General features: G+C 41.5%; 3 protein-coding genes across 5 annotated transcripts; 1 reads left to right on the top strand and 2 right to left on the bottom strand.

The window, feature by feature from the left end:
• The first annotated feature begins 419 nt into the window (after positions 1 to 419).
• Positions 420 to 4,787, top strand: mlst8 (MTOR associated protein, LST8 homolog (S. cerevisiae)). The gene is made up of 9 exons (XM_044014311.1): positions 420 to 486; positions 710 to 851; positions 1,450 to 1,501; positions 1,623 to 1,785; positions 1,892 to 1,967; positions 2,705 to 2,857; positions 2,998 to 3,122; positions 3,858 to 4,021; positions 4,171 to 4,787. Exons 2-9 carry the CDS (start codon positions 723 to 725, stop codon positions 4,287 to 4,289), a joined length of 981 nt encoding a protein of 326 aa, XP_043870246.1. The 5' UTR covers positions 420 to 486; positions 710 to 722; the 3' UTR covers positions 4,290 to 4,787.
• A 1,181-nt stretch (positions 4,788 to 5,968) lies between these two features.
• On the bottom strand, positions 5,969 to 10,877 carry bricd5 (BRICHOS domain containing 5). Of its 3 annotated transcripts, none has more exons than XM_044014314.1 (6): positions 10,624 to 10,877; positions 10,266 to 10,403; positions 9,882 to 10,034; positions 9,677 to 9,784; positions 7,157 to 7,307; positions 5,969 to 6,078 (listed from the first exon to the last, which is right to left on the bottom strand). In XM_044014314.1, exons 1-6 carry the CDS (start codon positions 10,675 to 10,677, stop codon positions 5,984 to 5,986), a joined length of 699 nt encoding a protein of 232 aa, XP_043870249.1. In that variant the 5' UTR covers positions 10,678 to 10,877; the 3' UTR covers positions 5,969 to 5,983. The 3 variants fall into 3 exon arrangements, with proteins under 3 accessions (XP_043870249.1, XP_043870248.1, XP_043870251.1); XM_044014313.1 differs by having other exon boundaries at positions 5,984 to 6,078; positions 7,157 to 7,310; XM_044014316.1 differs by having other exon boundaries at positions 6,016 to 6,078; positions 7,165 to 7,310.
• An 889-nt stretch (positions 10,878 to 11,766) lies between these two features.
• On the bottom strand, positions 11,767 to 15,510 carry LOC122759430 (phosphoglycolate phosphatase). Its single transcript, XM_044014312.1, has 2 exons — positions 14,625 to 15,510; positions 11,767 to 13,345 (listed from the first exon to the last, which is right to left on the bottom strand). The coding sequence occupies exons 1-2, from the start codon at positions 15,223 to 15,225 to the stop codon at positions 13,020 to 13,022; spliced, it is 927 nt and encodes a 308-aa protein (XP_043870247.1). The 5' UTR covers positions 15,226 to 15,510; the 3' UTR covers positions 11,767 to 13,019.
• Positions 15,511 to 15,838: the final 328 nt, after the last annotated feature.

Here is a 15,838-nt window from a genome sequence, read left to right as displayed (position 1 = left end):
TTTATCACGATTCTGCCTGATATCAATTATGAAAACATTCTCAAAAATGAAGTAAAAACTGGTTTGTTTTTTGTCATTTATGTATATTTTTAATTTCAAGAGATGGTACTAATAGGTACAATTACTGTATTGATACATTTAAATGGGCACATTGTATTTCCATTGATTTATTAGTGTTCAATTAAGAGCTTTACTAATAATGCCTACAAAAAAATATATACATTTAATAAGCAATTACACTTAAAACATACTCTAAAATAACATATATAGAGAGAGATTTCCTTTGGTTGATTTATATGTATATGTACGTTTAAAAACGTTTATGTACACTTCTGTTTGTGTTGCTATGATGAAAGCACGCCACTAGATGGCGCCATTACACTGTTAGAGACCGCGGAACCTTTGAAACCTGGGTGTGTGTTGCTCGGGGACAAGTTCCCGGGACGTACATAGTTTGCAGTCAACAACACTGTACAGCATTTGAAGGTAATTGTGTGTAACTTTCTCCTTTTTTTTCTATGTTTGAATCTGTCCTAAATGTTTTTTGACGGTGGAGTTACGTCACTGTCGCAGTTTGTGTTTGCGTTAATTTTAATGACACGGCGCCTGTTTGTACTTCTGCTCTTCTGCTAATGTTAGCATCAATATGTGCTGTTCAGATTGAACCTGTTGTGTTTTTATATAAACTCTGCTGCGTGTCCTCACTCAGTCCCCGGTCAAACATGAACGTGAACCAGGGAACTGTGGGCAGCGACCCGGTCATTCTGGCCACGGCCGGTTACGACCACACGGTCCGTTTCTGGCAGGCCCACAGCGGCATCTGCACCAGGACCGTCCAGCACCAGGACTCTGTATCCTTCACTACACTGTTTCCCAGTCTTTCTATGTGGCGATCCATTCGGGGCCCAATGAAATTGAGAAATCCTTAATGACAAACCAATAATTTGTCATTAATAATCCGGAAAAGTGCAATTTTTTATTGTTGAAAATGTTATTTTCCAGCCATTTCTGTAACACTTAACTGTATTTTTAATATATACGTGTTTGATACATGAAGCACCTTAACTTATTGCATATTATTTTAAAAAGTACAGTAATTAACAATTTTATTAGACCACCACCCAAAGCCACAGCTGCCCTAAACTACAATTTCTGGTTCCCGGAACATTCTTTATTTTTATTTTTCCTTTAATTTAATCTTTACTTTCTGCAGTTGTATTTTTATTTATGCACATTTTTATGTATATTTTCTGTCTTGCTGCTGCTACACTCTAATTTGACTGTTTGGTATTAATAAAGTACATCTATTCTATTCATAATTTAGCTTTGTTTGTGCTACATCATGAAGATGGTGTTGAAAAGTAATAACACTTATAATTTAAAAAACACTAAAACATGTAAGTGTGCTGCTAAATGTTATAGAATAACTTCCTAAACATTTGTCTCCAGCAAGTAAATTCCCTCGAGGTCACACCAGACAGGAGCATGATTGCAGCTGCAGGTTGGTCAATCTTTTACCTCCACAAAAACATACATGTGTCACTCATGGCACACAACAATAAGCTGGATTTTAATAAACCGCTATATTTCACAGTAAATTCATACTTTTACTGTTTTCTTAGGTTACCAGCACATCCGCATGTACGACCTGAACTCCAACAACCCAAACCCAGTCATCAACTACGACGGAGTCAGCAAGAACATCACGTCAGTGGGCTTTCATGAGGACGGACGCTGGATGTACACGGGTGGAGAGGACTGCATGGCTCGCATATGGGACCTGAGGTACCTGAGGAACCTGAGGACACTTAGAGGAAAATACTCTTATACTCTGTGATTAACAAACTTAAGATGTTTTTTTTAATCTAATGTATACCCGCTACTTCTGCAGGTCAAGAAATCTGCAGTGTCAGAGGATTTTTCAAGTCAATGCTCCCATCAACTGTGTGTGTCTGCATCCGAACCAGGTAAACCAGTCACTGCCACTGGAAACATGGTTTGATTTTAGCTACTTAACTAAATGCTCACTTTTTCACGAAATCTGCACCTGCTTAAGTCTACAAAATCTTAGTCTTATTTCCAACTTGAAGTGGAAGTTTGCAAAAACCTCTGCACCAAATCCCATAGAGAATATCATTGATTTTAGCTCAGGTGGACACGGCAGCTGCTGGTCTACTGCTGCCTCGTGTGGTCAGTTTGTGTCACTGAGGTAACTCTGAACAAAAGATTTCAAACACTAAAGTCACAAAAGAACACATTTGGACTCACTGGTGGAGGCAACAGTGGATCAACAACTCCTTTGTGCTGGGACGTAAAATTGCTGATTTTCTCTGTGGTCTTTGGTGTGGGAGAGTAAGTGGTTTACAGAGTGACAAAAGCTGGAGTTTCCATTTGGTAAAGAAAAAAACCCTTAACATATTCTAGAGATACCATAGGCTTAAGCAGGCTAATAGTTTATTAGGTGAGTCTTTTTTTTGTGGCTAAAATCAGTTTTCCCTTATGTCCCTTGTGGTTGTGAGTCTCAATATTCCAGGGTGAATCTCTTGTTGTTGCGGACTACATGTAATAACCTGAACTATCCCTTTAATACTGCTTCATAAACTTTACCTTGTGTAGTTTGACAACTGCTGATGAAAGGTCAGAGATAAACCGCGTTAAAAATGGCCCAGAAACTTTGATTATTGGTCCATTATTTTTTTTACAGGCAGAGCTGATCGTAGGAGACCAGAGTGGAGTGATCCACATCTGGGATCTCAAGACCGACCACAATGAGCAGCTGATCCCGGAGCCGGAGGTCTCCATCAACGCGGTTCACATCGACCCGGATGCCAGTTACATGGCTGCGGTCAACAGCTCGGTCAGTACACAGTCAGTACACAGTCAGTACACAGTCAGTACACAGTCAGTACACAGTCAGTACCAGATACCACCGGGGGGTTCAAAGTAAATTCTACAACTAAACTAAAAAGCGTTCGTTTGTTTGTCCTCCTTCACCAGGGAAACTGTTACGTGTGGAACCTCGCCGGAGGCCTCGGAGACGAAGTGACTCAGCTCATTCCCAAAACTAAGATCCCAGCACACAAACGTTATTCTCTCCGCTGCAAGTTCAGCCCGGATTCAACGTGAGTCTACAAAACTACATCTGCCTTAACTGTGTACACGGTCGATAATCGATTGTTTGGTTTTTAATAATGAAACCTGTTTTCAGCTTCTTAAATGTGAATCTTTTCATCATTTGGTTTCTTTGCTCCATAGAACAAAGAAATCATTAAAACTGAATAGTTTTTGGTCTGTAGACAAAACAAGACATTTGAGAACATGATCGTTTTTTAGTTTTTTGGATAATCAGATTAACGTTCTCTGACATTTTATAGACCAAACAACTAATCAATTATGGAAAAATAATAAATAATTGCTTATTCTGGATAAAGTGATTGAGAATACTTGACTATTCATGACTAATAGCTTTCTGACCGATTACTTTGCTTGTGAGATAAATAAATGAAATTTAGTTAAAAAGTGTAAAATAAATAGTTAAAAAAACGACACTTTTTAACTATAAAACATATATGTTTTACTTTTCATTTGTTATCAATTAATCAATCAATTGTTACATAAAACTGGTTCCTTATCTAGGGTCTCAATTAACCGGACAGATCATTGCTATTTAGTTAATCATTGTTAGTATTTATTAATCGGCCATTTATTAGAAATTACATATATTTGTGCTCAGAGACTTGATAAATAATAATAAGTCACACATTTTTGGGGTTTAAAGACCTGTTTTTCGTGTATTTAATATAAAGTTTATACATTATTTTTATTGAAAATACTGACACTGATGGTTGTGTCTCCAGACTGTTGGCCACCTGCTCGGCAGATCAGACCTGTAAGATCTGGAGAACGTCCAACTTCTCGCTCATGACCGAGCTCAGCATCAAGAGCAACAATCCCGGCGAGACGTCCAGGGGCTGGATGTGGGACTGCGCTTTCTCCGGAGACTCACAGTACATCGTCACCGGTCGGTAACACTTGCAGCGTGATGTCATAGTCAGATTAGGAATAAAATCAGAGCAGTACCACAGGAACCCCAGAATCAGGAACATAACATTTGTCTTGTAGGGACTCTAAGGTTGTGATTTTCCTTTTTATTGTTTTTTTAATCCTCAGCTTCTTCTGATAATCTGGCTCGTCTGTGGTGCGTGGAAACCGGGGAGATTAAGCGGGAATACAGCGGCCACCAGAAGGCCGTGGTGTGTTTGGCCTTCAATGACAGCGTCCTGGGCTGAAGATGAAGAGACATTTGACTTCAGGACATGGAGTAAGAACTTTTCTGTCAGGACTGGACAATTTTTGATCCTCATGATAAAAGTGGAGGCTCTGATTTGAACACAGTGATGTTTCCTCCTGCCTGATGAGAACTGTAAGTACTCAATTACAGACTTTTATTAATAACATACATGGTGGTTTTTATCTGTTACCTCACAGGTTTGTCTACCAAACCCTAAACCATGTTTATCATGTTGATTTTAAGGACTTGAGGTGGACCGATGTGGGTCTTTCTGGGGCCAATAAGTGATTTTTGACCCATATGTTATATTTTTGAGTTTTAGTGACTCGGCCAATTATTAAAAAGAAATCGCAAATATCAGCCCAACCTATTGATCGGTCGACCTCTAATAAGGACCACATTGATCTCTATGTTCAGGTTTGTCATGGAATTGATTGATGCCTCATGTGTTCTGTATATGTAAAAATACACTTAAATTCTCTTTATTTAAAGTCAAGTTTTAAGTCTTTTTCTTTTTTTTTAAATGAATTCTCATAGATTAGTAAGAGTTTCCGATGTGGTTTTAGTATCAATATATGGACTTTTGATACCCACTGATTCCTTAATGATACTGATTTTATTTAATCTGTTTTAACAACAAAAAATTATACACTACAGTAGAGTTCTTTAGTTTTACCTGACTAAGTCGTCTTCTTGCAGTCAAACACGCAGCAACTTTCCACTCTCGTATTTATTCCGTTCTCTTAAAATCTTCTCTACAAACTTTAATTCATCACACAAACACTGTTTTTCCCTTAACTTCTTGCAAGCCTCAAGATAGCCAGTCATAAGTAATCAAGTGTTATTTTTAATTAATTAAAGCAAGTTTTCTGATTTTTCAGCTTCTTAAATGGGAATACTTTCTGGTTTCTTTGCTCCATAGAGCAAAGAAACATGATAATTCCGAGTTTTTGGGGTATGAACGTTTTCTGACATTTTATGGACCAGCCAACTAATCGATTATGAAAATAATCAATAAAATAATCAAAAATTGCATGAATTCAACAAATTAAGTCATTAAGTCATCACCTTTATGTACTAAACAAGTACTCGATTAATAGTTAGTTGCAGCCCCAGTTACGCTCGCGGTTAGATATCGCTTTAGGAACTATCAAATTTGCGATGTTAATTGATAAAATGGAAATTGAATCCCACAAAAGTATTGAACTTTGATGTCCAGCCCTTGTAAATAATAATGAAGACTTTCACTACAGTGACATTTTTAAATTCTGTCAAAAATGAAGGAAAAATGGGTCAGAAAAGAACTCCAACAGTCTTTTATTGGACCGGTCAAAAACAGTCACGGTGACGAGAAGAACTACACGTACATAATTACACTGCAGGAGTTTTGTTACAGGAAATGACATGTCTGTAATGTCTAAAGTGAAGTGTGGCTCCAGAGAGGGAGTTACACATGAATGAATGAACACATGAAGGCAGTGACGACGGGAGTTTGGCGATTACAGTGACAGTCTGTCTCCGCGGCGTCTCTCTCTCAGAAATGGACTTGGCTGGTTTTACTGGCGTCTGTGTGGCACAGAGGAAACGCTCAAAGCTCGCTTTTGTTCTCTTGTTTTCTTTTTTTGTTTTATTTATTCTGGTGGAGGCCCAGCTAAAAATCTTTTCTGCGATCTTTCGCCGGGACGATGAGAATCACTCAGGCAGGTAGTAGAAACAGACGGACACGCAGATGTTGCTGGGGAAACAGATGTCGATGCAGAAGTAGACCAACCTCTGTTTACCGGGACCTGAAACACACATATGACGACTTATGTGGGTTTTTCTACGGCCGATGATTCATGCTGATGTATTTGTCTCATATATTTAGTTAATTTTTATCAAATAAAACCATTTAATGCAGGGGCCTCAAAATCAAATGAACTGGGGGCCAATGAACGTCTAGTCTGATCAGGTATGGGCCGGTCTAGTGAAAAATTGGAGATTTGAGCTTAAAATCTTATCTTTCTTGAGAACTACTGCACACCATTTCAAATTAAAAGTGTTTGTTTTCGATACAGAGCACAGACAGGAGAATGTCCCAGTGTCTTAAAGCCAAACTGGATTAAATTGAACAACTGTGACAGTTCCAGAGAAAAATGACCGTTAATGTTAATTTAAAAAAGTAAAATATTAGCTGCAATAGAAGTCAAATTTTCTTCTTTTGTTCATTAAAAAAAAAAAAAATTATATTCATGTAATAATCCAGACTACAGGCTACCTTTTTAGTGACCCTGTTGTGTAAAAATCCCCTGGTAAGTATGTTTTTTGTGTATATACTGTGTATATATATATATATATATATATATATATATATATATATATATATATGTGTGTGTATATATATATATATATATATGTCTGTATATATATATATTCGTCCTTCTTTGCATCAGCTCGATATAAGTGGGCCGTGTAGTGAATGTGTTCTCAGCCTCAGTGTAAAAGGTCAGTGTTCTTCTTAGATGAGGCTCGAGTTTCAGTCTCAGACACTTTGCTCCTGCACAGACTCTGAAAACTGAACTCAACTTATGTAAAAATAATATATCACTTTATATAGCTCTGTATAACATTTGAAATACAAGGATTTACTGCTTATTGCATGAGAAGTTTATATTTGTATATGACACAAGTTTCTTTAAATTAAGTTTATTCTCTGTAATTCCTATTGAAAGTTTCTGGAAATGTACCTGGTATTTTCCACCCCTTTGCAACCCTAGTTAAGAAGTGGTTAAACGGGTGTAGTTAGAGTTAGTTAAGATTAGATCATCAGTCTTTTTTGCTCATCGTGCATCAACACTAATTCACAGTTTTTTTGACCGTCCTCACCGTCGGACCTCGTGGTCCAGTGGACAGACCTGTCCTGGCACAGGTCCTTCAGAGGCTCGTCCAGTGCGGACGGGTCCACCTGACTGTTTGCCAGCACCCCCAGGAACTCTGTCCTCCGCTGGGTCTCATTCCAGGACAGTTGGACGTGACTCTGCTGAAGACAGGGTCAAAGAACGTCAACAAAACAGAAGCATGGACGCCAAGGAGGTCGCAGCTATAGACATCAGTCATATCGAGGGATATGTGCGCGTTTGCCGATTTCCGATATTACACGTTAAAGCCAATATCGTCGGACACTGATATTATTGTGCGTCCCTGAAACTTTTGGATAAGTTCTCATCAAGAGGAGCCGGATGCCTCCTGGACGCCTCCCTGGTGAGGTGTTCCAGGGCACGTCCCAGGGAAGACCCGGGACCTGCCAGAGAGTCTATGTCTCTTGGCTGGTCTGGAAACGCCTCGGGATTCCCCCGGAAGAGCTGGGATGAATTGGCCGTGGAGACGGAAGTCAGCCTTGGCTTCTCCGCTCAAGCTGCTCCCCCCACAACCCAACCTCGGATAAGCAGTAGAAGACGGATGGATGGATAAATTATCGATTACCGGTTAATCGGACTAACCTCTAGTCGTGACCGTATGATGAGGAAATGTAGACGCACGTGAGTGAAAGCAGTGCAGATCATGTTTGAGGAGGAAACCCAAGCTGTTGAGGTTAAGGTGGTCGCACAAAGGCTGCACGTAATCGGTCAGAAAGACCATTGTGCCCTGAACACACGCACACAGACACACACACGCGCACACAGACAAACCCGTCCTTTCTCTCGTTTGTCTCACCCTTTGCAGATTAAATGACTTTGATTTGAAACAGCAGGGTCTGAAAACCGAGGAGCAGCGTGAGATACATGACACCAACAGACGGAATCACACAACTGCTCAGGACTGAAGCTTCTGATGTGTGGAATTGGAAACGGAATCCTGACTCTTAATTTCCTTGTTGAAACTAAAAACAAGGTCTTTCACCAGCTTAAAACGTCTCACTCAAGCAGGGGTTGGTTTGAGAAGGTGGGTTAGCACTAGTAATAGTAGTCGCCCAGTTCGTTCTGTACTAGCACAATATCGGGACAAGGTCACTTGTAGCCTTTTAATTGTACTTTACTCTAGGGCCTTGCTTTATTGAGGCAGCCATCTTGTGCTGCCAATATTTCTGCGTCAGCGCGAAGAACCAAGGCTAATGTCTCCTGTCACGCTCCTCCAGTTGTTGCAATCTGCTGTCTCACCACTGGATGGCACTAGTTCCCACACACTGTACTGTACTGTACATTAGAATCAAAAACGATGACCAAGCATTTCTAGCACGATCAAAAACCATGAACCTAAATTCAAATTGGGTCTGATGGAGAATTTAAATGTGTGGATATCAACGTCAGAAATCCAGGCACATACACACAACTCTTCCCTGACAAACCTCTGCATCTGTGACCGTATCTTCATCCAATTTGAGTCTTTAAAAGTCTTTAAAAAAAAATCACACACACAAAGTGGCCTTTGTGTTGCGCCTCAGGGCTCCAGGCTCGCTGCCGTAGCCTCCTGTAAGAAGATCCCGGGCCGAGGGGTTTCTGAGGGATCAGATGTGCTGAGGAATTCAGCGACACAAGGAGGCCATAGGGTTCTTCAAGGCCCTGCACGCCTCACCTGTCCCTTTGTTTGGAATCAATCAATGAACGTATGAAACCCAGCAGGTTGTGACCTAAAAGTAAGCTATATAATGGATAATAATGACGCGATGTGTCAATAACTTAGCCAAACCTATGGTCAAACTTCCACGTACAAGTGAATAAGTGATTTTATCAATGAAAAATGACACTTTTGCGCCCAACAAAATAAATCAGGAATATTAACTCAATTCAGGTTTTATGTCGGAACCTCTGGACTTGCGTGATATACCTTTTGGTGCCATTAATGCAAGGAGAATCTCAGGAACATCCAGGCGAGGATTGACATAAGGACAATCGCAAATTATTATTAGAGAACTTTTCCTTTTGTGTTCATACACAGATTAACTTTAAGGTAATCCAGAAATTTGACCAGGGAGTTTGCGGGAACAAGAAATGTCCGGAGGTTAGAAGGTTCTCTGTCGTCGATCCCTGGAGAATGTCCTTCGACTCTTGAGCGGTGAACCCAAAACAGACGGACAATAATATCGTATAATATCATACACTTAAAGGACCTTTGTGTAAGAATTGGCGACATCTAATGGTGAGACTGCAGATTTGCAATAAATGGAGAACTCCTCCACAGGCATGTCGATGAACTACAGTGTCCTTAATGCACTAGAAAGGATGCGAGATACCAGAAAATGTCAGCTACAAAAACCAACTAATGTTTATTTTTAGCACTTTTAGACAAATACAAACATACTTAACCTATAAAGGAACTCGAAAACAAACCCAACTTTCAGTTTTTGTCGAAGAATTGATAGTAGTTAGATATAATAAAATGATAAATGATTAAAAAAAAAAAATGTACCTGATGTGTCTGGTCTTGAAGGAAGGACTGCACGTTGTCAAAGTCAGGCTGTTCCATCTTTCGCAGGAAGCAGCTGCTCTGCTCCACGGGTTTGTAACATATCAAACCCTGCGACACATCATCATCATCATCATCATCATCATCATCCTGATCATCAGCCACTCCATTATCTCACATATCAACAAGCTAAAGCAGCTGTACGTACATGTTTGATGTCAAACAGCACCGTAGACGTCTGATTCGCCAGCGAGGTCACGGTGAAGGTCACCAGGTGCTTCTGTGCGTCCACGACTGCCGATTGGTTGATGAGCACTCCAGAACTCTGATCCGGAGCTGAGATTCTCACAATCTGTGAAGACTAAGGAAACACTTTGTCTGAATATTGTTTCCAATATCCATAAAAAGGCTCATTTATACTCCATTTTTTGTTTTACGTGGTTCTGTCTAGCGTAACTCTGTACTGCCCCCACGATTTCTGGTGGTATTGATCAATTTTGTTCCTAATGGACGAAAGGCTCAGTTTTTGCGTAGTACGCGGAGTAAGAATGGACCTTAAAAGGGTTTATGTCGGAGTAGAAGGTGCGCTGACCTGAGCGTGAAGTTGCGACAGCCCGAGCTTCCCCGTCAAACCCAGGGTGATGACGAGCAGGAGCAGAGAGGCTGCAAGGCTAACCCAGACTGCTTTGTGAGGGAAATGGGACCGGGGGGCTGCAGCCGGAGCCCCATCCTGAAGAGGTCATACCACAACAACAAGAAGAACGGGTTAGACGACCTCTGAAAAGTACCAGAGATCTTGGTAGACCACACAAGTCTCCACTTGTTTTTCTGGAATAAATGTCCACCTTGTGGAAACTGTTCTTCTATTTCCTTCTACAAAATGTGTCTGGATTTGCAAAATGCATTAATTGTGACCCCTGACACGTACGGATTAAAAGTCCTCAGCTTACCGTGCACTGCGCTTCCTCCACAAGGTTTTCTGAACGATTCCAACACCTCACCATCCTGCGTCCCTGAACGTCTCCTCACTCGGTCTGCCCCTGTCTCGCAGCTGTCGTCATGGAGCTGTGGTCATGACCAGTGCCGTTGACTCGGGTTCAGTTCACCTGGTCAGCTCGTCTTTGTTGGGATCGCAGACCTCCCACCTTCTTCTTCCTCCTCCTCCTTCTCCTCCTCCCTCTTCTTGTACACACAAGAACTCTGGATTTTGCCAACTTTCTGGTTTTGTCTTCCTGTAATTTGCTTCTCCTTCATGTCGCCTCATCCTGATACGACTGAAAATGCCTCACTGACATTAATCCGCCCTTTTCTTTGATTCCGTTTCCTCCTCAGTCAAACGTACACTAACATCACAGGTCTTGGCCTCTCTCCACAGACCAGACAATGGACAAAGAGTGGAGTCAAACGCGGCTTTGAAAGACGACACTCGCCTCCGGCTGCTGCTGCTTCCAGACGATGACAGCACAAGGTGACCTTAACCTAAGGAACTGACAATACACGATATGATTGAACATTGCGATAAAAATCACTCGCAATGAGAGGATTTTTGGTTAAAAAACGTTTTCGAGATAATCATTTATTGGGCAAAAATGGTTCCGATTTTACGTTAGCCACAAGGGGAGCCAGACATCAATCTTTTCAATCATCTGAAATGAAGACCCTCCCACCCATTAGCCTTCTGGTCAGAGCTCCGCCCCAGTAACATTTGTGTTACTTTTTGTAAAATGTTTTGTAATGTTTGCAAAAACATTTGCAAGATTTCTTCCTAAAGTTAATGTTTTTGTACATTACAATATTAAAACTACAAAAAATTGCAACCCATACACCCCCGCCCCACCCAAACTTCACACTTCTGGTTAAAGTTCAGCCCCTAAAATACTGAAAGTCGCAATTTTCATAACTTTATTAATGTTTGTAAAAGTAATGTCTTTAAGTTATTGTAACCGTAGTAACATTTTTCGTAAGGTTAATTTTGCAATTTCTTTTATAACATACATGAAGTACAGACAGGTGTCTGAAAATATACATTTTTGTATTCCAGATATTCCAAATCAGAAGTTAGACCTGAAACAGAGATGAAACAGAGTCGTGAAGACAGTTCATGTTTTATTACAGACTAAAACTCTTTGTAGAATCGATGAGTCAGAATGAACAGAAAAAATATATATATATATATCATTTTGTTAAAGTGTTGACGTTCTGACTTAAATAAAATTACGGCACTGGATTTCTTTGAACCGTCCCACGAGTCTGAGCACAGAAATGTGTCGAGACACGACGAGAACACAGCAAAGTGCAGCTCACTCCCCCATCGTCTGTCCATCCGTCCGTTGTCTGTCCGTCCGTCCGTCTATTTATAAACCTGAACACACAGACATGACTGAAACTACTGTTGCCTCAGCGTGTGTCAATGTCACTTCTTCTCTTTGACGTCTCGTTGCTTCAGCCACAGTTGCACCACAGTCCAGATAAACTTCACTCACAACAGTTCACTCACTTCGCTTATCCAAAAAATAATAATAATTTAGTGACAATAATCACATTGAAACAATACTGCAAATCATGTTTTTCTATCTTAAATGAGTAATTCATATATATATATATACACACTGTATATATGTATAATGTGTGTGTATATACATATACACGTATGTATATATACACATATGTGTATATATATATACATACGTATGTGTGTATATATATATATATATATATATATATATATATAAAAAAAATGTAAGATTTGGAGGTTTTATTGATTGAGTAAACGACAAAATAAAATCAGATTATCTTGTAGACAAGGGAGTTTTCAGTTGTATACATTTTTTGAAGTGTGGTTCAATGAGGTATTAGCACTAAAGACTTGAACAGATGTAGATTTTGTTAAATGAGGTCAGCATCTTATAAATATATATTAAATAGCATTTTATCTAGTGCTGCCTCGTGTGGTCAGTGTGTGTCACCGAGGTAAATCCAAATGAAGGATTTCAAACACAGAAGTCACAAACGAACACATTTGAAGTCACTCATGGAGGCAAATGGTGGATCGGCGACTCCTGTTTGTTCTAAAAAACAATGATTGGTGCTTTTCCCTCTGGGTTTGTTTACAGTGAGAGAGAAAAGCGGCACAAACTTGAAGTTTCTGTGTTGAAAAGGCCGCGTGACAGTGAGATAAAGACGAGCAGGCGTACAGTTTATCTACATGTTGTCTTTGTAACCATGTTTTCAGTGTTCTTGTCAGTAGCGCTAACAACCACACTTCAAAAAGAAACTGAATGATAGGATGAACCCTCCTCAGGTTTTACAGCAGCTCCTCCTCTGGTCTCGACACACTGCTGCGGTGTCACCCCTGCAGGGCGGGCAGCAGGTCGGCGACGCTGTCCACGTAATAGTCGGGCACCATCTTCCGCCGCTCCGGGCAGCCGCTCTGCTCGTGGGCCTCCACGTCCGCCACTGTGCTGACCCCGGTGAGGGTCAGGAGGGTCTTCAGGCCGCAGTTGGAGCCCAGCAGGATGTCCGTGTCCAGGCGGTCGCCCACCATCAGGCAGCGGGCGCGGTCCAAGCCGTACTGCGACGCCACACAGTCGAACATGTAGTGGTTGGGCTTGCCGACCGTCTGGGCCTGGCGCTGCGCCGCCGTCTCCACGGCCTGCAGGATGCAGCCGGTACCTGAGGGGGGAGGAGTCACAGGTCAGGTCAGGTAAGGTTTTATGATGTGTAGAGATGATTTTTAATGATCAGCACTGGACGATTATACAAAATCCATTTTTTTTGTTCTCAGAAACTCAATGACCAGTTTCATATTTTTAGATTTTTGAATGATCGTCCGTAGTCAATTATTATTTATCAGTCAGTTATTACAAAAACACATTTTTGTTCTCAGGGATTAGATAAATGTTGTAACATCACTGAAACTATATATGTTGTCATTTTTTATAATGACCCGTTTCATGTATTTATATTTAAGTTTGTACATTATTTTTATTGTAAATTACTCTATAGAGCTACAAATAATTATTTTCATAGATCTCAATTAATCAAAGGTTTTTGGTCCATACAATTTTGGAAAATGTCTTATTTTGGTCCACAAAACAAATGGATTCAGGTTTAATGACTTTTTTTAGGACCTTTTCTGTCATAAACATTGACCTTGTCAGGACAGGTAGAGACCAAAACCTGATCTATGAAGGCCAAATCTCATGTCTGAGGAACTGTTAAATTAAGATTGGGTATTTAAATGACAGGAAGTGAGGACAATTTGGCTGCTCCCCACATTGTGTCACAACATAAACGGCAGTTTATGTCTTAAGACCTGGTTTCAAGATTAGAATTAGGTTTAGATTAAGGCAGGGTTCACTCAATCCTGGTGCACACCTGGTTCAAAATGGTCACTCAGCTTATCATCAAGCCTGATAACGAGCCAGTCATGTGACCCAGGTGTGTCGGAGCAGGTGAACATGTGAAGACATGCAGGACAGTGACACACCAGGACCAGGATTGAGAACTACTGGGGGTAAGGAACGAGGACATGCATTATTTTGAGGTCTTGAATATGCGTCTCTGTGACGACCAAGACATCTTTGGAAAGTGAGGACATCTTTGGTTGGTCCTAAAGTTCTGTCACACACTTTCTGAGGGTTCAGGCTTGGTTTGAGGGTTACAGTTATAGTTGGGTTTAAATTAAGGGTTATGCTCTTAAGGTTATCTAACCTTTGTTTTAGGCTTAGAATTAGGTTTAAGTTGAGGGTTACATTAAGGGTAAAACGCTTAGTTGTGGTGGTGATGGTTAAAGTTAGGGTAAGGGGATATGGAATGCATTATTGTGTGGGCTTTATAGGGGGGTTAAGACCTGGTTTTAGTGTTGTAGTTAGAGTTAGGTTAAGGCACTTGATGTGATGATGAGTAAGGTTAGGTGTGTCTTTGGTGTCCAAGTGTGTGTCCTCCTCACCAGGGACAATCTTCCCGCCCTCCAGCGGCAGCCTGGTGTCCCTGTTGGTCCCCACAAACAGACAGCCCTGCTGGGTCAGGTACTGCATGGCTCGGTTCAGCTTCATGTAACTGAAGTGCTGGTCGAAACCCACCACCACCGCCTTCACCTCCGGGTCCAGGGGCACGTTGGCCCAGTCGCTCTGACTGCCGGTGATGTGGTCCGGTCCCAGCCCCGTGTGCCGGACCCCCACCGCCTCCAGCTCCTGCCCCATGGCCGCGCTGCCGAGCAGATACACCTTGCTCCCCTGCAGCTGACACACGGTGCTCAGGTACGCGGCGCAGCAGTACGCGGTCCCGAACACTTCCTCCGGAGCCACGCTGAAGCCCATGGTGGCCATCTTCTCCGCGTACATCCTCCGCGTCTTGCTGCTGTTGTTGGTCAGGAAGAAGACCCGCTTACCGTTCTTCTTGAGCAGATTAATGACCTCGGCTGCTCCGGGGATGACCTGGTCCCCCCTCCAGATCACGCCGTCACAGTCGAAGAGGACACAGTCCACGGAGTCCAGCAGCGGCTTCAGCAGAGCTCCGCTCAGCCGCGCGGAGCCTTTGGACCCAGACATGGAGGAGCAGGACCGGGGCGTTAGAGGCTAAAAGCGGCTTAAAATGGAGACGCGGCAGCGAGCGGTTAAAACAGACGTTAAAGGCGGTTAAGAAAAAAGGAACGGAGTTGTGTGGGTTCTTTAAAATGAGAGAGTGTTGTTTTAAAATCCTGGAAAGAAGAAGTGCTGACCTTCCACTGAGCTCGCCGTCAAGTCTCTGACTTACTTCCGCACCGGCTTAAAGGGACAGTAGCCTCATAAAAGCGTCCAATCAGAGCCCAGGATTCACATGTGATTTACACACAGGTCACATTTGTCCATCAATTTTTCTTCTGTCTGTCATTCTTTCATTCTATCTTATCTTTCTGTCATGTTTTCTTCTTTTCTTTGTATTTTTGACTTTTCTTTCTTTACCTGTTTGTCATTCTTTGTCTGTCTTTTCTTCTGTTTGTCTTTGTCTGTCTTTCTGTCCTGTCATCTGTTTTTTCTTCTGTTTGTCTTTCTTCCTTCCTTCACTTGGTTCCACATCACGTTTCTTTTCTCCTTTTGTTGACTTCCCTCTGGTTCCTCAACTCCTTTCTTTGCCACCATCTTTCGCTCTTTCGATTCTTCAGTCCTCAATTCCTCTTTTCTA

This window comes from Solea senegalensis, linkage group LG18 (assembly GCF_019176455.1).
Source record: "Solea senegalensis isolate Sse05_10M linkage group LG18, IFAPA_SoseM_1, whole genome shotgun sequence".
NCBI lineage: Eukaryota > Metazoa > Chordata > Actinopteri > Pleuronectiformes > Soleidae > Solea > Solea senegalensis.
This window is presented reverse-complemented; position numbering and strand designations above follow the sequence as displayed.

Coding starts and splice junctions, on each gene's coding strand:
- mlst8 (XM_044014311.1), top strand. CDS start 723: ATGAACGTGAACCAGGGAACTGTGGGCAGCGACCCGGTCATTCTGGCC. Junction 2,858..2,997: donor TGGCTGCGGTCAACAGCTCG/GTCAGTACACAG, acceptor CTCCTTCACCAG/GGAAACTGTTACGTGTGGAA. Junction 4,022..4,170: donor CTCACAGTACATCGTCACCG/GTCGGTAACACT, acceptor TTTAATCCTCAG/CTTCTTCTGATAATCTGGCT.
- bricd5 (XM_044014313.1), bottom strand. CDS start 10,677: ATGGTGAGGTGTTGGAATCGTTCAGAAAACCTTGTGGAGGAAGCGCAG. Junction 10,035..10,265: donor TGTCGCAACTTCACGCTCAG/GTCAGCGCACCT, acceptor GTGTTTCCTTAG/TCTTCACAGATTGTGAGAAT. Junction 7,311..9,676: donor TTCAAGACCAGACACATCAG/GTACATTTTTTT, acceptor CCCTGTCTTCAG/CAGAGTCACGTCCAACTGTC.
- LOC122759430 (XM_044014312.1), bottom strand. CDS start 15,225: ATGTCTGGGTCCAAAGGCTCCGCGCGGCTGAGCGGAGCTCTGCTGAAG. Junction 13,346..14,624: donor GGGCGGGAAGATTGTCCCTG/GTGAGGAGGACA, acceptor CTCCCCCCTCAG/GTACCGGCTGCATCCTGCAG.